Source organism: Tetrao urogallus, assembly GCF_951394365.1.
Source record: "Tetrao urogallus genome assembly, chromosome: 12".
Classification (NCBI taxonomy): Eukaryota; Metazoa; Chordata; class Aves; order Galliformes; family Phasianidae; genus Tetrao; species Tetrao urogallus.
Genome location: NC_136825.1, coordinates 18703291 through 18724844, shown reverse-complemented (window position 1 = coordinate 18724844; position 21554 = coordinate 18703291). Strand labels below are relative to the sequence as shown.

Genomic DNA, 21554 nt, shown 5'->3' with positions numbered 1-21554 from the left:
AAGCTGGGAGTAAGTTAATTAACAAAAAGAAACAGCATGTTCTTCTGCATCGTCAGCCTCAGAGTGTTTGGTGAGGCTTGGATCAGCCTACCATAAGACTGTGCCTTTTGCAGCTTTCTGCTTTTTAATAATAAATAATGCGCTAGAGGGCACACCAGCCCCTACTCGAGCAAGGCGGTTATGGAGCCCATGATGCAGGGAAACACCCTTCTGCCACAGGAGACTGAGATGAAGCAACCTACAAAGCTACATTTGCAGTTAGCATTAAAAAAAAGAACAACAGAAAGGAGCAGGTAAGCGATTAACATGGCACAGCATGAGCAGCTGAGAGCAGCTTTGTACAAGACAGCCCCAGTTAGCAGCTCAGCCCTGCGAGGATGCACGTGTGGCTGCAGCAGGAAGCCTGCTGCTCTATGCAGGGCACAGCAGCTTCTGTTACCCAAGAGCTGAGTTATTCCAGTGCTTCACAACACGTTTCTCAGGATCTGGTTGTTAACAGGACTGGAAACAGAAGCAATTCGATGCAGCTTAACTTGAGACCAGGCTGAGGGAATGATTTCTGCAGTCATAAACACAGAAATAAGTGCTGACACAAGGAATGGACTGCATCAGGATTAGCCGAGGTGAACAGCAATCCCTGGGATTTAGAGAAAGTGTGGCTAACATGAAGTAACCTGTTGCCAGCTGTCAGTCCCCATTGCTGTGTTTGCTCAGCTCCAAACCAGAACCTGAATTAGGTCATGGAAAATCCCTGGTACGCAGCTCCCTGGTGAGGGCACAGATCCAGCACGGCACTGCTGCAGCATGCTGCTCAGGTGCAAAGGGACCCCATGGGGAAGACAGATGCCTTTAAGCAGCTTCAGTGCAGGGCAGAATTCCAGGCAGGTGCTGAATGCCACGGAGAACCATGGAGTAAACCTGAGTCCTGAGGCACGGTGCCCTCCAAGCAGCCTTCCCATGAACCTCCAGCAACAAACATAGTTCTTCTTGTGTGATTTTGGAAGTTATTCTGTTGTTGACCAGCGGTTTAATGGCTGTAAACAACTCCCCTCCCCTCCCTGAGAGCTGGATACTACGCAACAGCCCTGGAGGACTGACCCTTCCCAGCACAGACTGTTGGCCAATGATTTCTTGGTGCAGGTTCAGCTGGGCACCGTGCTTATGTCAACCTGCTGCTGTGTGCCAGCCAAGGTCTGCTCTATGTCAACGTGCAACTGCAAACCTTGGTGCATCACTTCAGCTTCCTGGATGCAGATTTCACATTTGGCAAAGATGAGAGCTGTTTTTACCGGAAAATAAATGACAAGCTTGTTGTTGGAGGAAATCAGCCGCAGCGCAGGTCTGGACTGTGACCCAGAGACTGACAAGCACTGCAGACAGGCTGCCAAGAGCAAAATAGAGCTGGGACTGGAAGTGCCTGGTGAGCAGCCCTGGAAATCAGGCTGATGGGAAAGCTGCTTTCTGATCACAGGCTCTCTGATCACTGAATGGACTACAGAAATGTTACCAAGCAAGCATTAAGGTTTCGAACATAAAGAGCAAAAGAAGAGCTGGAAACAGTGGGAACAAGTACAGCAAGTGGCAGAAAGCCTGAGACTTGTGCCAGGAGACTGTTCCATAATCAAGGCTTACAGTTTGCTTGCTTAGAACAGCATGGGTGGCTCACCACCCTCCTCACCAAGAAGCTGGATTTGACTAACCACCAGGTTCCTAAAGGATTCAAATGAGCTCCTGCTGCTGATTTGAAGTGACAGAGATCCATGCATTTGGCAGCTCAATTCTTCATTTTGAAAGGCTGAAGCCCTGGCAAGGGACTGTTCTGGAGGCTAGAACACAGTACAATAATTTTCCCATTCAACTTATTGCCAGTGGCTGCTCTGTGGCGACCAGCAGGCTGCTGGGTTTAATTCAGAGTTAGCACGGAAGAGACAGAGCACTTCCATGAGGTGAGTGCAGCTGACAGCTCTGAGAAGCTGCCCAAGAACCCCTCTGACAGAGATGATGGGCTGCCTCCTCCCCACACCACAGAGCAGGCAGGACGAAGGCACAGGAGCTGGGAGCCCTGGCACACAGCCTCACCCTGTTCAGGGTATTTTTAGCTTCTAGGAGAAGTTTGTTTTGGCAAAGGTTCTGCGCTATCTTCATATCTAACCTACAGCTTCATTGTAATATATAAATCCAATTTAAAAGATCCCACAACTAATAAACAGTTTTGAGCCAGGGGACAAGAAATTTATCAAGACCTCCTGATCCCATTGCATACTGCTAGCTCTTTATTACACACCAAGCCTGGCCGTGTACTTTGTTTTCCTCATTCCTGAAATACACCCTTGCCCATCCAGCATCTGCAGCTTTATCCAGCAGTACTGCGGACAAGCAGCTGAAAGCAAAGCTCCCTGCAGTGTGGGTGTGAGGAGTGTCAGGTATGGAACCAACTGCTTCCTACCTTCCTACGCTGGAACCCAGCAGCTTTCAACCAACTGGCTGCAAAGCCAGCAGTTATCCCTTTGCTGCTTCTGGTGCAGTGGACTGCAATTTACCAAAGCAGCAGCACATCCCTGCAATGAAATCACGGGTTCTCTGATGCAGAATAACACAACCAGGGAGCACAAGCTGACTGCAGAAGTTGGAAGCAAGTTCCAAAAACTTGATTCTGAAGTTAGCAGATTCATGGTCCCGTGTTTGAGATTTCAGTCAGCTCCAGGTTCCTTAGCTCCAATGCAAACCCAGTGACAGACAAACCCTGAACACGGCGCATTCACAGATCTTTGTTTCATCTTTCAGCAAACAACTGTACACATCACCCCAACTAAATCAGAACAAAAGCAGCCAAACCGGTCTGTATTTTAATGGGAAAACTGATGCCCAACTACAAAATATATTAAAATACACAAATAAGTTACTGTATGAAAAATAAATGCTTCACAGATACACCTCTGCCTTACATAAATTCCTCCCTTGCACTTACATCTGATGCACCGTTCAAGAAGCCTCCTGTCCTCTGGCCTGCAGAAATAACATTTCTGGACTGACGCCTTAACTAACATCCAACCTTTGCTATTACCTCACCCTACAGCAGAGCAAGGAATGAATGAATGCTTGTTGGCTTTGGTCCTACAGCCTGGAAACGTCACCACTACACAACCGCTGTTCCTCTCTCTGGTTGTTTTAAGAAGATGCGACCCCCGAACGCATTATCCTGAACAGCGTGTTGAAGTTGTTGCTTCTTATTGCATCCCGGCAAGCAGCGATCACCTGTGCCTTAGGTTTGCCAACTGTGAAGTGAAAAAACAGAAAAAAATCAGTTAGAAGGAGAAAGAAGTGCTGAAAATAGGTATGAGGCTCAAAACGTTTTTAAGCAAACAGTGAAGTGCCAGTGAAGTGAAATGTTTCTTTAAATAAAGCCCTTTCTTGAAAGCATTTTCCGTAGCTCTACTACAAGGCAGCTTGAAGGACTTGTTGAAAGGGGAAAGCTATGAATATACAACAAAATGCATCCTTCACGAAAGGCTGACAGAAGTAGTAATAATAAAGACTGACGGCTTTGCTTGTGTCGGTAGCTCTTCTTTTTTTATTATTATTTATTTTAACTGAGCTAGCTATAAATGAAGAACTGAAACAAAGCCATTGAGTTCCATACCACCCAGAGAACTGAAAACTGCTTTGAGCTTTCTTCCCAGAACACCGGTCGCGTTCCCCACCATGAGCAGCTGGCTGTCTGGGCAGTCAAAGGCCGCTTCTACCACTGAAGCAACCCGGCTGGTGTCTGAAATATCAGCCTCAGTGGGGCTGGAGACTCCCATCCCCCCCAGACGCACACGCTCACCACGTAGCCGCCCGGCCCTCTGGATGGCTTGATTCACTGCTTTCAGATTGCTCAACAGCTCCGTGTGATTGTTGCAACGAATTTTGTACTGATTGATCAAATCCCTGTTCAGATCGTACAGCTCGACGTACCGCGTCTTCATGTTTTTCCTGGGGGGACAATCAGCACGGTGAGCTGAATCTCTGGGGACATGACAGCGACTCCTGGCCTGTCCATAGAGAGCTGCAGCAGTGCACAGTTGTAGGGCTGCCACGGTTACCTGCATGACTGCAGCTACAGCACCGCAGAGCCGTCTAGACATGCTGGTTAGCCTCATTATTGAGCAGGAAAAAAGAAAGAGAGGTCTATCTTGGTAGATTCTTTATGCAGATGCTGCATGCCCCAGTGAAAGTAAAACTGGCCGGCAGGATTCACACCTCTTTACTGCTGCCCTTAGCAGCCAGGGCAGGAAATGAGCAGAGCACAGGATGGCACAGTGAAGGACCTGGAACTGAACATTTCAGACTGGGTGTTCTCAAAGGCACACCTACCAGAGACAGCTTTCGGTTCCTCCTCCCCTTACTGCGTCCTTTCTAAGCTCTTACCTTCCCAAGGCCAGTTCAAGGCCAAAACCTGCACTCTTGCCTCCTCTAGGCTTGCCTCCCCCTAAAAAACAGGGCAAGGCTTAATGACAGCTCATGGTAGAACCAGCCAAGGTACCACCCTGCTCAAAGAACTGTAACTGGGCATCCCTCCCACTACACAAATGCTTTTATGCTTTTTTTCCTGCCTGAGAAGCAGACACTGGCTGTTCTACACCCAAAACACACAACGTGGCAACTGCTCACATGTCTCCCAGGAGCCGTGCATCTTCTGCCTGAACCAGCATGACGCGGATGAGGTTGGAGTGGTCGGCCATGTCAGCAGTGAGCCGCTGATTCACCGAGTGATGCTCATCCACCTGGCCAAGGCAAACACCCATGAGAAAAGGCCTTCAAGCACTCTGGGAATTGTTTAAGCTACACCCCATCCCACTATAATAAGAAATAACGTTCCAGCTTAACCAACCCAGGACCATCCTCCTTTCCCTCACCCCCCAGCTGCTGGAGCAGCACCTTTTAGCCTACAAAACGATGCTCAGGATGAGATGCGATGCACACCTTACACCCTGGCCCAGATCCACAGCTCAGTCTCCCACAAAACCTATTTACATTATTCTGAACAGTCAGCTGCTGGGGACCAAAACCCTGCTCCATTTAACACACAGAACGTTGAGGGTACCCCTCATCCTTTGCACAGGATATTTAGCAAGTCACTGCTGGCTGATTTAAATGAAGAAAAAGCAGTTTGGAGATCCTTAGTTTTTTCTCTCGTACCGATGCCCCCCCCAATTCCTTCTCACCTTTACCAGCACTTTCCGCAGCTCCTCAAAGTATGCAGGGAAATCTGCTTCCACCTGCAGATCTTCAATTGCCAGAAAGGAGGCCATGGACTGGATGATGTCACCAGCTAAATCAATATCATCCGTGCTGATAGAGATCTGTCAGAAAGGACAAGGAAGCACTTACATGCTCTTCCATGCCAAAATATCTCCCAAAACGACTCAGCAGGGCTGCCTGGAGAACAGCTGCTTAGGCTCAAAGCAATTCATTCCAAGAGACAAGACTGCTGCAAGGACAAGCTCCAAGGCTTACTGGAGATAAGGAGACACTGATTTCAAAGGGGTTTTTACTGAGGTGTGGGGTAAAGGGGAATTTGTGCATACAAGGACAGCACAGAAGTTATGGGCAGCCTCTGTGTCTCAAACTGCAGCCCCGTGGAACCACTCCATGTGGAACAAATGCCTTCCTACTCTTTTGTAGCCTGAACAATTCGCTTTGTTGACTGGCACTGGAATTTTACGCACTAGCAGCAACACAGACTCCAACTGCCAAAAGACACCCCCAAAACTCGAGTACTTCCTCTGCCTGTTCAGTCCTCCTTCATTCTCACAGCCCCACGTTGGAACCACCCTTAATATTCAGTGGTGTGTGACTACATGGGCACTCCCCTTGTCTCTGAAGTTACTCACCTCGCCACCAGGCTTGATTTTGATGAGGAGCTGGCCTGCATTACGAAGGGAAGTGAAGCAAACCTGCAAGGGAGCGCTCTGAAACTCCGCATCCTCTGGTAGCAAGAAGCTCTGATTCAGCCACATAATAATCTTGCAAAAAATAAAACAAAGAGCATCAGCCATCAGCTGTGTGCGAAGTCTGGAGAGCCATGCAATGGCCCTACATGTGCACATGACACCAGGGCTCCGTTCAGGTTTTCCTGGGAGCTCCATTCACTCCAATTCATCTCTTATATTAATGCTGGGAATTTGTTGAGATGGGAGCAGTTGGCCCCCTGCTCCAAAGTAGAACCTTTGCAAGAAAATCAAATCTGACAATGGGAGACCAAAGGCCAAAAAGTACAATTAGGCCCAGAGACAGGGGAAAGCTAGGAAGCAAAGCTGCATTCCACCATATGAATTTAAAGGAAATTTTTCCTCAATCTTGCTTTGCTTTTTTTTTTTTTTTCCTTGACCACTTAACATGGGAAAAGTCATGCAGGCATGACAGAGCCCCGCAGTTACGTGGGAGCAGATGGGCTCTCATCACTGCCATCTCACAATTAGATCTTGCAGAACCTACACTGCAGCTACCTGAGCCATCCTCTGGGCACCGCGTTGCCTCTATCCTATTCTCTGCAGAACTCCAAAGGCCGGGAGCACATAATATTTCCTCTTGGAAATCTCAAGCTAACTGCCAGCCCTCCGTGCGCTGCGTATCAGCAGGACCAGGCAGCAGGCAGCAGAGCAAGCACTCACCCTTTGCGGCCTCTCATTCGTTGCACAGCTCACAAAGCTCAGCGGCTCCGTGGCCGAGTCCGGGCTGCTCAGGGCATACATTGAAAAGCGGGGGAGCTGTTTGGTCAGCTCAAATACGTAGAACTGTGTGCTGGAAGAATCCAAAAGGAAGGATGGTTACTAACATCACAGAGACTCACCTCCTACAAGGGCTGCTGGGTCTCTTGTGGCTGAGTATTAACATCAGCAGCTCCCAGTGATAGAATCAACTGCTTAACACTGGTAAACAGCTGGAAGCTGTGGGAATTGGAAATTCCAGGCTTAACACATCCCTGTATGAGGCCGAATGATTCCCCCCCATTGCCTACATTTTCCGTAATCCTTCCAACAAAATAACATGCTTACATTTAAGATTCTGCTACATAACTGGATCATTTATTAACAGCTTTGGCAAAGTCCTACTAAAAGCAGTAACAAAGAATAGAGGAAGCAAAAAGGGAATTCAGCTCCATACATTCTTTCTGCAGTGGTTGGCTCACACTCAAAACACAGCTCCCTGTTCAGGTGCTGCTTCCTGGGACGCTGCCAGATGCAGTAGATGTGAGCAGGGAGAAAGACAGATGTATATGAAGAGGAAACTGGAAAAATGTTGTCTTGAAAACAGGCATATCCTACTAGCCCCAAAGTCAGGCTCAGGGTCACTCTGTGGTCTGAAAGATGGCACAGTGCCTCCAGGTTTGCTCACGTACTATGGGCAGAGCTGCCAGCACCCAGGCCTCTAAGAGGCAGAGCCACAGCAAGGCATGCCCTGGACAAGAACCACTCACTGCTCCTAAGAGGCAGAGCTGGAGCACAGCAGGACCCTATGAGTGCCTGAAGAAGAGCCCAGCAGCACAGGATAACAGCATGTACAAGAGGATATTCCAGCAATGAGAGAATTGAGGCATGGGGGAATTAATGGTACCGTTCTGGTGGGACAAATGTGGAGCCACATCTCCAGTGTTTGCTGTGGAGACCAACAGAGTTCACAGCACAAACCTCACCTGTTCCCATAACCCACAAAGGCTTTGATGTGCAAATCCACAGGGACATCTTTGGGTGGAGTGAGGGGAACCCGAACGCAGCTTGAGAGGTTCTGGAGGCCGGGATGCAGCACGTGGCTCTCTCCTTCAAATATGCCCTCAGCAAAGATCAGCACAGCACGGATGATTGTGTCTTAGCAACAAGGAGAAAAAACAGTTTCTCAATGAACAGCTGTCATGTTAGCCACCATGTTCTTCAGAGTTAAGCACAAGCAGCTCTCCTGAACTGTGAATGTGCTCCAGATGAGCAGCACTACACCTGGAACGGCCTGCACCCTCTGCGTGCCTGGTGCTGGGCGACTTTGCTGATTCTGCTTGGTTCCTGCCTCAAGCTGAGGCCCAGCTGCATTCACACAATGCCTGCACCAACACGGTGCAGGAGCTGGAGCTCCAGGCTGCAGCACTCCCCACATCCCGTTTACCTGCATACTGCATAACCCACCCACAGGCATGCAAGATTGGCCGTGAATTTCTGGGACAGGTGCTCTGCTGCTGCCTTAGTGGGCTGGGTTTAATTGGCTGGTTGCTTTTCATAGCAAAAATGCTGTTATGGATGTTTATCCCTCCCTACAGATGGTTGCACTTAGTGGTGGGCACTTTGCTTTCACTGGGGAACAACAGCACTCTTCATTAATGCTTACAGTCAACACAAAGAGTGCTGCAGGGATCCCCAACACTCATTTCATCCAAGCTAAGTGTTAACTGCCTTGGAAAACAAAACACAATGAGAAACAAATCCCACCCAGCTCCTCTCTCCCAAAACCCATCAAAGGAGCACAGCTTGACTCAAAACCGTGGAAGGAAAGCAGCCACAAAGGGGAAATTACAGACAGCGAAGGGGAGACAGGCAAAGCATCAGCTAAATATAACTAAACGTTTGCATGAATTTACATGGAGATCAGTGGTGGTGGTGGTTGCAGACTGCGGCTCACCATTGGTGGTGGAGATGCACAGCTCCACGTGAGCAGACTGGCTGTCAGAGCCCAGGTTAACCGACAGGGAGGTCTGCAGCTGGGTGTTGGCTGGAATCACACCTCTCTGCCCATCAGCTTCCTTCAGCTGCGGGCTCAGCTCAGCCTGTTCCAGAGCACAAAACCCTTCAGGAACACAATCTCCATTTTCACCATTTTTATTCTAGCAAGCTAAAAGACGTGTGTTTTCGATTGTAAGCACAACTCTGTGCTTTTGTTACTGTGCTCTTTTACTCTTTCAACGTGAGCCTGCTTGTTCCTCACACTGCTTTGCAAAGCCCTCTGTGCCTTCCCCGTGGAGGTGGAAGCACACCTACACCCTGGCAGTGCTCTTACACAGCCCCTCTGACTCCCAGGTTGGCTCAGGCTTTGAAAATTACAATTTTCAGACAATTTCGTGCTGAACCAAAGCCCATTCTGTTTAACTGCTCCAGCAGGCAGACAAGGCGAGGAGAATATGACTTATTAAATAAGAAAAGCACGCTCTGCACTTGCACAAGGCACAAGCAGGAATCCCAAGCAGACAGTCTCACTGCAGATTACAGGCTACAGCTCTGACTTGTCCAGACTGCCCCACGACCTCCTCCCACCTTTATAGCAATGGGAAGCCAGGGCTTGGCCCCACACGCCGCATAAGTGGTACCTTTGCGTTTTCCTCATAATTTCTTAACTCCAGCAGCAGGTTTTGTTTCTTTTGACTGAGTTCTCGGATCACGTCCTGCTCTGCACACGTATCCATCAGGTTTCCCTTCATCTCCTCACCTCCCGGCAGATAACCCCGCACTGCACAGAACGAACACACACAGATCTGACACTTACACACACAGCCCAACGAGGACAAGAGACCTTCACAACTGCACGCAGCCCCTTGGGCAGGCTTGGGATGGGGCTTATGTGCTGAATCCCAAGTGAAGCACTTCCCAGCAGCCTGAGATTAAGACAGATAGCAAAACACTGTGCCATTGCACAGGACAGGCTTTTGTTCCCAATGGGTTGTGCTAGATCTGTTTGTCTCAAGCCATTGCAGCCAAGCAGCTGGATCATCACACCAGTGTCTCTCCTGGAGCCATCGCACAGCCCCATAAACTCAAACTGAGCTAATTTAAGTATCTATGGTCATATCTGTTTCCATTCACAGCAAGCAGGTGTCACTTCTTGAAAGTCTGGTGGATAAAACCAGCAGCTCTGCAGTCTCAGAAGAGCATTTTCCAGGAAACAAAGGGCTGTTAACACCCAACATTTCTAATACAATAACTATTCACAAAACCAAAATACATATATGCTTTTTTACTTCTCTGCCCCCCTTTAGTGACTGTTAAGCAGCCAAAGAATCACACAAAAAAAAAAAAAGACCTCCCATATATTCGTCCTTTATGCTGTTGCCTGAAGAACCACAGTCTTTACTGAGTATATTTCTCTTTGCACTTTTAGGACGGGACTTTGTCATTTAGGCAAATGGATTTTGGTGGCATCTTGGATCATAACGACATACACACTGATTAGCACAGAGAAGGCAATATCTGAATCCCGTTTGCAGATAGCCTAACGCAAAATTCCCTTCACTTCTCACAAAGCCAAGGGAATCTGGCACACAGAAACGCCTACAGAACAGAATCAGAGGTTAGCTCATCTGAGATGACACGATATGCCTGACACTGCTGCGTGCAGAACTGGTGTTTCAACCAGCCCTCCTACCTTCACCATCAACCGAACAGCAGATTAACTGCGTGCTCCCGTCCATCCTGTAATCCCCTTCCACCACTCCTGCAATCGAGGAAGCAAAGTTGTCCTTAAAGATGACCTCCCCGGTTCGGTCACTGCGTGCATCAACCTGGAGCAGCACAGAGATGAGGGACATGAACAGAACAGCCAGCTCCAAAACACACAGCGTGGTGGCGTTCACCACTCGTGGAGCTGCAGTCCTGCTGAGCACAGGGCCACAGATGGAAGATACATTATCAGGAAGCAACCTGTCGACAGGCTCAGGTGAAAGGAACTGCTGTTCAGAGATGCAGCTACAAACAGCAGGAAGGAAGAAAAGGGGATCACATGCTGACACAGGGAAGGCTGTGCACACGTGGATGCAGTGATGATGGATGCAGACTGGACGTAGCCTCAATGCAGTATGTACAGCTTTTTGGCTAAGCTGCTGTCCTGGACTGATGAACAACTTTTAGTTATCTTTGAAGGGAATTATCTTTGATGGAGCAGGGGGCCCAGCTCTGCGCAGCACATCTGTGCCAAAGCACAGCACCCAGCAGTGCTGTTTCCAAGAGCTGGGAGCTGCTTCGGGCCAACAGATGGGGCAGGGCCTGCAGCTGAAAGAGCAAAAGGCGTACAGAGGAAGGGTGCTCACTTTAGCAATGTCTAATCCAACAGAAGTTGCAACATACACGAGCTCTAGGCTGCCAGCTTGATACAAAGTTAATTAAATTCCCCTAGGCTAATGAGAGTAATGAGAGGTGCTATGAAAGCAGATTTACCAAAAAAAAAAAAATTGGCAAGCTGCGTCCAAGAGAGAATTGGCAACCAGAACAGCCATTTTTGGCAAGGGGAACACCAAGCAGCAGGCTTAAGAGCCTAGACTGGGCTGCGTGGAACGCCTCGACATCAGATTAAATGACACTGATGGATTTACATAATCCTGCCACAGCCAGGACCGACGCCGCTGCCCTCTCCCATAACCACTCATCCCCTGCAGCTGGAGAACATTCAGGAAACACAGCAGAAGACGATTAGCATGCACTCAAGACAAAGCTGAAAAGAGACACGGGAGAGCTCTAGGATGTTGCACGTGATCTTTGCTACCATAGAAACAGCTTACCACACCTTAGCAATTCACTCTGAACTAAGCAGAGGAAGGTTTTCTCTGGCTTGATCTTGCATCTGGCAAGGACTCCCCAGGCAAACTAGGTTTACCACGACAGCTCCTCAGCAGCCTTTAATATTCTGTCTGCTCTACTTAAGACCATTTAGCGGCCTGGTTCAAACACAGACCAGGCAGACCCACAGCTCCTCGCTCCCTGCAGCACACACTCACCTTCCCATTGGACCAGCCGGTGATCAGCTCACACACACCATCAGAGTTCAGGTCAAATGCATGGATGCTCATCGCATGGTTCTTAGACTGAGGACAGAAAACAGCACAAACTACGCCTGAGTGCACCTTCTAACCTGACACATGCAAGACCCTGGAGAATGAGTCTACAAAAAGGAAAAATTAGCTTTGAACACATACAACGTAAGACACATTCAGTGCCTGGAAAACAATCTGTTGGTTTGACAACACAGCCAGAGGCATTTCCCAACAACAAACTCACATTTTTCTGCTGGACCTCTGGTTGCTCAGTGACCCCACAAAGCTGGAGCATCTCTAAGCATACAGTTTTAGCAGCGTTAAGTCATCGCCAACAGTCCCAAAAGAACTGAAGGAACTGACATACTGTTGATTTTGCTTGGATCTATAAAAACGGGTTTGTTTTGTAATACGGTAATTACATCAATTACATAATTACGTGACATACAAACTATGCTCAGTAGAAAATGTCAAACCATCTACGGAGTTTGGGTAGCATCAACAAACAGAGATCAGCTACCAGCTCCCCTGGAGGCTTCAAGCTCTCAGTGCTGATGCTGCAAGGCAGGACTGACCTTAATCCTCCAGTAGCGGGACGTCCTGTCGTACACTCCCACCGTGCCATTGGAAAGAGCATAGCCAAAGCGACTGCCGTACATGGGGCTGAGGGCAGTCACAGTCTTGGAGAGGGAAGGGAGAGATAGAGAGAACACAGCAGTGAGAACACACCAACTTCTGCATCCCCAAGAGCAGCCTACACACAGCCTCCACATGAACCGCACTCCATTGGAAGTTAGCTGTAATTAAGACCACTGTGTGGAGCACAAAACACCAAAGGAACTGTCTTTAGAGCTCAGTTTAACCCCACCAAAAGCCTTGCAGGGTTTCCTCACACAAGCTGTGCTGTCTGTGTTAACGCACAATTCAACAAAGCTTGCAGAACTGCCCTCAAACCGTGTTTTGACCAAGTATTTATTACCACAAACAGCAGCACAACTGCTCAGAGGATTCTTGTGGTCTCTGGTGCTAACACCCAAAAACTGCTCCCCACACACAGCGCTCCCTGGAGCTTCAGGACCTGAGGATGCAAAGGAGTTCAACATTACACGGGCTGGGAAAACCCTAGAGATATTATTGGTAGAAAAGCTCTGCCCGAGATCAGCACGATAAAAATTAACAGCTCCCACAGTTGGGTTCTGCTGGAAGACAATCAGAACAGCAGGCCAGGCATTACCTCAGTAACGGCTCCAGGGAAAGACCTGAGAGTCACAGCCCAGAGTGTTTCTCACTCCTTTTAAGACCCATTACCCTACAGCTCCTCACTGAGCAAGGCCTCTCAGTGCTTGGACTGCAGCCCTTCTCCATGCACAAACACTGCACAACTCAGTGCTGGAGGAACAGACGCAAGCAGCCGCCCGCTCTCCTGTACAAAGCAGCTCAGTCCTTCAGTTCAATCCTTCACACAGAACCCAGACCTTCCCACTGTGAAGACTTCCAGTGAATCCATCCCAGTCTACTGGGAAGGAACCACTCATCACCACCATGTACACGAGCACCCTGGGGTCCGGTTTAAGGCACGCACAGCATCCCTCATTGGAGTCCTGGTGCCCGTGACTCATTCCTGCAGGACGTTATCTGCACACAGCCATGAAAGACACAGGTAAGCCAAATTCATCTCAGCTGAGCACGCTCCTGGATTTCTTGCTATAGAACACTGTTTCCAAACCCTTTGCCCTTCTTCTCCAAAGACTTTCCCATGTAACACCACCCTCCAAATCGTGAGCTCCCTGGGAGGACAGAGACCCCAGACAGAGCAGAACCCACCCACACAGCAGAACTCCCTGTCCACCCAAAGCACCCATTTATCACAAATCACAGCAACCTTTGTGATCTGTTCCAACAGAATTAAACACCGAGAAGGCAAACTACTCAAGTCTTTTAAAAGGAGCACAATGCACACAGCCATTGTCCCCTGCCTTTAGGTTTGGTGAAGCTGCATCCTTCCAAACTAGAGCAGAAAGACTGCAGTAGGTCTTAAGGCTGCGCAGGCGTGAACTTAAAGCAATTTGACTGTAGATCTGGAAACAAACAGCACATAAGAGCCACAGACTGCTCCCTTCCCTTAACTAGGAATCACAACATGACCCCAGATTGGTTATCAGAGAGCAGAACGTACTGCTTACAATGCCTGGCTCTAATCCTACCAGCAGTAACAGCTTCCTTTCCTGGAACACAGCCTGCACTGCTCCTTAAGACTCTCTGTAAGCAGTTTAATAGCTAACTAAGCCTTCTAGTCCTAACTTGGGCAGCAGGGACACCTCAGTTTTTCAAGGACAAAGCTCTTAATGCAGGTGCTACTGAGGCACAGCCCTGTTTATACAAATCATGTGCAATGGAGATTCTTTCCACCCTGCCATTCCCCATGTGGACACACACGAGACAAGCGACTTCATCACAGAGACAATGAATTTGAGAACTGCAGCAGAGGACGTCCTGTAACGCAGAAGGCAGTGTGTCAGCCACGGGGCCCTGCCAGGAACGCACAGCCCTTTGGCCAGGGCCCTGATTTCCAGGCAGGTCAGTTAAAGGTTTGTAAACAAACATGTCAGAAACCTCATCCAAGTGTTATCAAAGGCGTCGTTAAACTCTGACTTTTGCAACTCTGGAAGGACAGACACAGTGCCAAGTAGGTAACTATTTACCTACACAATGCATTTAAACCAGAGTAACCAGAGCAGCTTTACAGTACACAGTGTTTTGAGTTCCACCCACAATTACAATAAATATTAGCTGCAAGTAATTTACCTCTGTTTCTGACATTTCTGCCACGATCACATCTTCTTTAAACACTCGGATGTCAAAATCTTCAGAGCCAACAAGAAGCTGCAAAAATAACACAGAAACTCAAAACCACTGAACCACACATCGAAGTGTCACCAATCCTCCTACAAGGGTGGCTGCCCTACTGCAAAGCAAGGGCAAATTCACAGAACCACAGAACGGCCTGGGTTGCAAAAGAGCACAGTGCTCACCCAGTTCCAACCCCCTGCTGTGTGCAGATCACCAACCAGCAGCCCAGGCTGCCCAGAGCCACATCCAGCCTGGCCTTGAATGCCTGCAGGGATGGGGCATCCACAGCCTCCTTGGGCAACCTGTTCCAGTGCCTCACCGCCCTCTGGGGGAAAAACTTCCTCCTAACATCCAACCTAAACCTCCCCTATCTCAGTTTAAAACCATTCCCCCTTGTCCTATCACTGTCTACCCATGTAAACAGCCATTCCCCCCCATTTATATGCTCCCTTCCCTACTGGGGAGGGAGGTGTCCTTGGAGTCTTCTCCAAGCTAAACAAGCCCAGTTCCCTCAACCTTTCCTCATAGGAGAGGTGCCCCAGCCTTCTGATCATCCTAGTGGCCACCTCTGGACCCATTCCATGGGTTATATCCAGTTTGAGCCCAAAACGGGTGAGCAAAGAAGACACTGGCTCTTTATCAGGTCTTCCATCTTCTCATTCCCTATCACAACGCAGGTGCCTTATGAGCAATGACAAGAGACATTACATTTCTCTGTACTTCTGGTGTGGTACACAGACATAAGAGCACGGCCCACGACAGCTGGCCACGCACTCACCAAAGCAAGGCACTACCAGTGCCAAGACCCAAAGATGCCTCATTTCCCTCAATCCAAGCAGCACCAGAGAGCAGTGCAGCTCCACGAACGTGGATTGAGCCACTGTGTGCGCTTCTGCCAGGCTGCAGCCTGGAAAAGGGACAGCTTCCTCATCAGGATCCCTCTGCTGATCACCTAAGCCAGGTGCACTCGCTAATCTCCCCTTCACTGCAATACCATGAAATCAGCTGAATTCACATATAAATGGCTACAAACAAACCTCAGCTTTGCCATCACCATCGAAGTCACACAGTGCTAGGGACCGAACGTTGTCTCCTGTAACCTAAAATGAGAAAGGCTGTCTTCAGTATTGAGGAAAGCGGTCAGAGGGTGAACCACTGTTATTATCCCCAGTGCAGTGAATGCAGTCGACATTCAAGCACCATTTGATGCAACAAACACAGGTCAAAACACAGCTTAAGCTCTGAAATGAAATAAGAAAGCTGTGCAACAACCAAATTATTATTTATTGTATTGAAAACCAAACATCCAACATGGAAATTCACGCCATCAAAAGGGACTTTTAATGAAGCCAAAGCGTTACGTGTAACCCTACCGTCCAAAAGAGGTCATTTCCTTCATAGTCAAAGCCTTGCAGGGCACAGTTGCCACCAATAATAGCAAGAGGAGATGGTATATCCCCCAGCTTTCCAAGAACAATTGCGTTGGCTCCATCTGAAACCTACGGAGGGTCATAAAGGAACAAAACTGAGTGTGAGGCATCAGAATGCAGACATGAAAAAGCTTCTGCCATCACCATGCTCCCTTCCAGCAGTGCTGGGGATGCACAACCACACCTCCATGCATGCACATCCCTCTCACATCATGGGGCTGCTTACAGCAGAGGGATGGCAAGGACACGATGGGAGAGCACCGATCTGGGAAGGGGCTAATAAGGATAATAACAGAATAATAACATGACACGTGAAGTCCGGCCAGCAGCCTGGTTAGGGCAGAAGCTCTAAGTCGGAGAACTGCGTTGTTATGACACGTGCACGTGTGGCAGCAGACTGATGCTCTAATGGAGAAGTTGTACTGTTGCATGAACCCAAGGCCTCCTCAAGTTTCTCCCAGCAGTCTCCGGTTCCCTGGCAGTTCCTGCTGCTCTCTGCTATTCTATAATCTGCTATAATCTGCTATATTTGCTAGCACTCCGCAGGACGTGCGCACCGATAGCTTAGACTGTCACAGCCCCACCAGTTGAGCTGAGCCCCAAACGCCCATCAGAACATCCTGTCCTGCCGGGTGCTGCGTTACACGTGGTGAGGGCTGGCTCTCTCACATGCTCAGCTGTATGTTTTGTTTTTAACCTTTGCATCACGCGGTCACTGAGGCCGGAAAGACCTCTGAGATCCTCAAGTCCAACCATCAGCCCAGCACCAACACGCAGACCACGTCTGTGTGTTCCTAGAACCGCTCCGGGGATGCGGACTCCCCCTCCCTGCCAGCACAGCGCTGCTCTTTGCGAGTCCCAGCACCCGACCTGACCCTCACCGTGAGGCCATCGCTCTCACCCTATCGCTGCCACCAGGGAGCAGAGGCTGACACCCCCTCCCCACAGCCTCCCGCAGGGCTGCAGAGCCACCAGCCGTCCCTCAGCCCCTCTTCCCCGCACTCACCCACCCCGTTCACTCCCACAGCGCCGCGCTCAGACCCCTCGCAGCTCCTCCACGCCTTCCCTCGGGACGCCCTAACCCAGCCCTCCCCAGCACCGCAACTCGCCTCTCGGTAGAACAGGTCTGAGTTGAGGTGCACGTCGTACGCCAGCAGATGCGTGCCGCTGCCCACCAGCAGGCAATCCCGTCGCAGCGCGGTTCGGAGCGGCCCGGCCGCCAGGCACGTCACGGTCTGATTGACGCTGAGCAGCGACACGTGAGCGTCCAGGCCGCTGGGAGCCGAGCGGCTGCCGCCCGTCCTCGGAGCGGGGCTGTGAGGGCTGTGAACGAGGACCTGCGGGACACGGGCGGCGCGTCACACGGGGGCCGCCGTGCCGGGGGCGGGAATCCCGCGCCGCGCCGCGCCGTTACCTTCCCCGCCTGCGTGGCGGCCGCCAGGCACGGGTGCGCGCCGTCGAACCGGCCCAGCGCCACCGTGCGGGGCTGCAGCTTGTGGCTCAGCTTCAGCGTGAACACCGGCACCAGCATGGCGGCCACGGGAACCAGCGGAACCGCCCGCAACGGCACCGCGTCACGGGGCGGGGCCGGGAACCGGATGGGGGGGGGGAAATGCGGGGGTAATTCGGGGAGTAATCGGGGGTTTGGGGGGCAGATAAGGGGTCGGTTGGAGGGGTTGGGGGTCAGTTAGGGGTTGTGGGGGGTAATTAGGGTTGGGGGTCAGTTAAGGGAGGTGGGGGTAATTAGGGGAGTAATGGGGGTTTGGGGGGCAGATAAGGGGTCGGTTGGAGGGGTTGGGGGTCAGTTAGGGGACGTGGGGGGTAATTAGGGGAGTAATTAGGAGAGTAATTAGGGTTGGGGGTCAGTTAAGGGAGGTGGGGGTAATTAGGGGAGTAATGGGGGTTTGGGGGGCAGATAAGGGGTCGGTTGGAGGGGTTGGGGGTCAGTTAGGGGACGTGGGTGGTAATTAGGGGAGTAATTAGGAGAGTAATTAGAGTTGGGGGAACTAGGGGGTCGGTTGGGGGGTTTGGGGGTCAGTTAGGGGAGGTGGGGGGTAATTAGGGGAGTAATTTGGAGAGTAATTAGGGTTGGGAGGCAGCTAGGGGGGCGGTTGGGAGGTTTGGGGGTCAGTTAGGGGAGGTGGGGGGAATTAGGGGAGTAATTAGGAGAGTAATTAGGGTTTGGGGGGCAGCTAAGGGGTCAGTTGGGGGGTTTGGGGGTCAATTAGGGGACATGAGGGGTAATTAGGGAGTAATTAGGGGTTTGGGGAGCAGCTAGGGGAGCAATTGAGGAGGTGATTAGGAGTTTATGTGGCAGCTAGGGTGTCAGTTATGTATTTGGGGATCAATTAGGGGATATGGGGGACAAATATGGGGGTAGTTAGGAGGTAATTAGGGGTTGTGGGGCAACTAGGGGAACAGTTAGGAGTTTGGGGTCAGCTGGGGGGGTGATTGGGAGTTTGGAGAGCAGTTGGGGGATCAATTAAGGGTTTGTGGAGCAGCTAGGGGGTCGGGATGTAGGGGGCTGTTGAGGTAATTAGGGGCCTGGAGGGCAGCTGGGGGAGCAGTTAGGGATGTGGGGGGCAGTGGAGCAGTCACACCATCATCTGTACCATCTGCTTCCCACGGAGCTGCCTGTAAGGAACAGCTCTGACACCAGAAACAGCAGCAGGCCCAGGTCTTCAGCCAAGACGTGAGGGAGGAAAGCCAAGGACAGGACGTTTGTGTGCCTTACAGCTGGGTGGGAAGGGCCGCCCACAGCCCTGCTGCCTCCCTGCTGTGTGTTGGGCTGCATCACGTCCATCCTTCCCAGCATCAGGAAGGGCCTGGTGGCAGAACTGCCGGGAGCACGGTGCCACGTGGGCCATTTCAGCATTCATTTCCCCTAGCTTCCAAAGCATGGCTGCAGACAGCGGGGCAGTCCCTCCAAAGCATACAGCTCGTTTATTTAAAATAAAATCTTGGTGAGTTGTACGGAGACAAGAGCCTCCTCTGCTGTGTTCTCAGCCAGCACCCATCGGTTCCAGGGATTCGGCTCTCCTGGGGGAGCTCAGCCTGCCCAAAACACAGCTGGCATGGTTTGCTGGCTCAGTAGGCAAAGGCAGTGCAAGGAGCTGGCTGCGGCAGCACGGCAAGCATCGCTGCCCACCCAGGAGCTGACTGCTGGCAAAGGCTTCAAAAATAGCTCAAAATCCACCGTGTCCCTGTCTGACCGAAGCCTCCTGCCTGATGCGCCCTGGCAATGTGTTAAACCTGCTCAGATAGTGAGCAGTGGGTGGCTGGGGGAGATGCTGGCAAAAATCAACGTCAGAAGTCGTGTAAGGGAGGTAAGGGATGGGGGGTGGGGATGGGAGTTGGGGTGAGGGATGGGGATTGAGGGGTGGAGATTGAGAAGGGGGGTTGGGAATGGAGAGAGGGATTGGGGATTGAGGGATAGGGATTGGGATGGAGAATAGGGATTGAGGATGGGGACTGGGAGTGGAAATAGGGGTTGGGAATAGAGTTGAGGGATTGGGGATGGGAGAGCCACTAACTCCCCAAACCCAGCAGATGTGAGCTGTTTCTGCAGACATCAGACCAGGACCACTGCTTGCACAGTTTCTGGCTGTGAAGACATCGAGAAGAGCATCACATCCTTTTATTCCCCGTGCTCACACTGAGGACTTGGTGTTGTGCAAGCTCAGACAAGTGTCTGCTCAGTGTCCCGCGGCGCTGCTCACCGCTCTGCCTTGGCTTCTAATTCCGAAAATTAGCAAGTGGGAAAGGGAAAAAAAAAAAAAAAAGAAATATGCCCAAGGTAACGATACTTGGAAACTTCAGGTCACGTTCCAGCCGGGGAGGCGGCTCGCTGTTGGTGCAGGTGAGTTTGAAGTCTGTGGGAACCCGAAAGACATGAAAGGAAGGGAAAAAAGAAAATCCGGGCTGTACACGGGTAGGGCGTCGCAGTGCCACCGTCACGGCGGTGAGTTACGGCGATGCCGAGGTTCCCAAAGCCGCCGAACGAAGCAGGGCACAACGCGGTCCTGCCCGCAGCACTGCGCGAGCGCCCAGCTCGGCTCTCACGGGTCCCTTTATTTCTCAGTCCTCGCCCCTCGCTGCCCTGAGGGGCCGCAATTCTGCCCTCGTTACACCTTGAAGTAATCTCCATTCACATTTATGAGAGTTTCGGGATCAGACGGAGCGGCCCTTTCATCTCTGGGCGCGCCCGAGCGGACACCGCCCGCCCCGAAACCCACCGGAGCGCCGGGGGCGGCCCTCGGGGCACACGGGGGATGCAGGGCCGCACCAGCGCGTGGTGCAGCTCCGTTTGTTCGTTACGAACAACTCATTAGCAAATCGCTGCCCACCCTACGTGTTTTGTTTTGTGTTTTGTTTTTTTCCGAGGGAGAGGTCCCGCAGATAACAAACAGGCTGCGAGTGGAAAGGAGCCGTCGGGCGCTTTGAGTCACGGCCCCGCGCCTTGCAACGCGGATAGCAGCAGCCCACATCAAAGCCTGCTGCGGAGTTGGGAAAGCGTCACGTTCCTGCACGTCGTGCAACTCGTCCTTAATGAAAATCCGCACGGAGCCGGCCCGTGGGCAGCGGGTGGGAGCCCCGCAGAGCCCCCCGAGGGCTGCGCTCCCCGCAGCGAGGAAGGCACAGCCCGCACCGCGCCCTGCCTGCAGCCGGGCACGGATGGGCCGTCCGTGCTGCACGATGCCACCTCAGTCGGCCTCCGATGCTCAGCACGTTCGGGGCTGATTCACCCCCTGCCAGCAACACGGCGCAGCGTCAGCACTTATTTCCCTTGCTTCCCCTGCACGGTGCTTTGTCGCCTCCGAACAGCGACGTGATCCCTGCAAAAAGCAGGTCTGCCATCCGTCCTGCACTGCTTGGTGGGTAGGGTGTGTTGGCTGGGGGTGCTCGTGCCCCTTGGTTTCTCTGAGCGCTGGGATGCTCCCAGGGAATGGTCCTCTGTGCCATGCCCACCCCACTTCCATTGCCCAACCCACGGTTCCCACCACTCTGAGCTGTGGCACTCGGCTAGAGGAGCCACTCACTGTTCCAGGTGACACCGTGGGACACAGGAAGGTCCTCCAGCAGCAGGTCCTCCAGCAGGACCTGGCACGCAGTGGTTGTCACCTGCAGCACATCCCAGAACATCACCTGCTGCTGGATGATCACCTGCCCACCGTGTCACCTTCCCACCAGTCACAGCCACCTGCTGCCAGGTGACACAGGTACACATCATGGGGACGGTGACACCAGCTTGCAGAGCACCTGCATGGCTCCGCTGCTGCTCTCTGGGACTGGGATTTCCCCTCCCTTCCCTCATGCAAAGCAGGGATAGGGCTCGTGGCCAAGCTGGGAGCAGACAGGAAGAAACAGAGTCACATGCTGGCTCCCACCTCCGCACTCCTCCAGGAGATGCCACCAGCTCACGGAGCTTCCCAATGACATCCCTGCACAGCAGGCAGGTGCTGACAGCCCTGGCACTTGGGGTGATGCAGGTGATGAGTGCCAGCCATGCA

At 51.5% G+C, this 21554-nt stretch overlaps 1 protein-coding gene across 1 annotated transcript; it reads right to left on the bottom strand.

Moving 5' to 3' along the window:
* Positions 1-3168: 3168 nt before the first annotated feature.
* Positions 3169-17575, bottom strand: BBS2 (Bardet-Biedl syndrome 2; the record flags this gene model as incomplete). The annotated part of the gene is made up of 17 exons (XM_079541590.1): positions 3169-3275; positions 3827-3975; positions 4654-4766; positions 5208-5345; positions 5877-6008; positions 6657-6786; positions 7679-7850; positions 8650-8794; positions 9332-9471; positions 10384-10519; positions 11729-11815; positions 12340-12444; positions 14570-14647; positions 15652-15714; positions 15988-16113; positions 17154-17381; positions 17459-17575. The coding sequence occupies 17 exons, from the start codon at positions 17573-17575 to the stop codon at positions 3169-3171; spliced, it is 2166 nt and encodes a 721-aa protein (XP_079397716.1).
* Positions 17576-21554: the final 3979 nt, after the last annotated feature.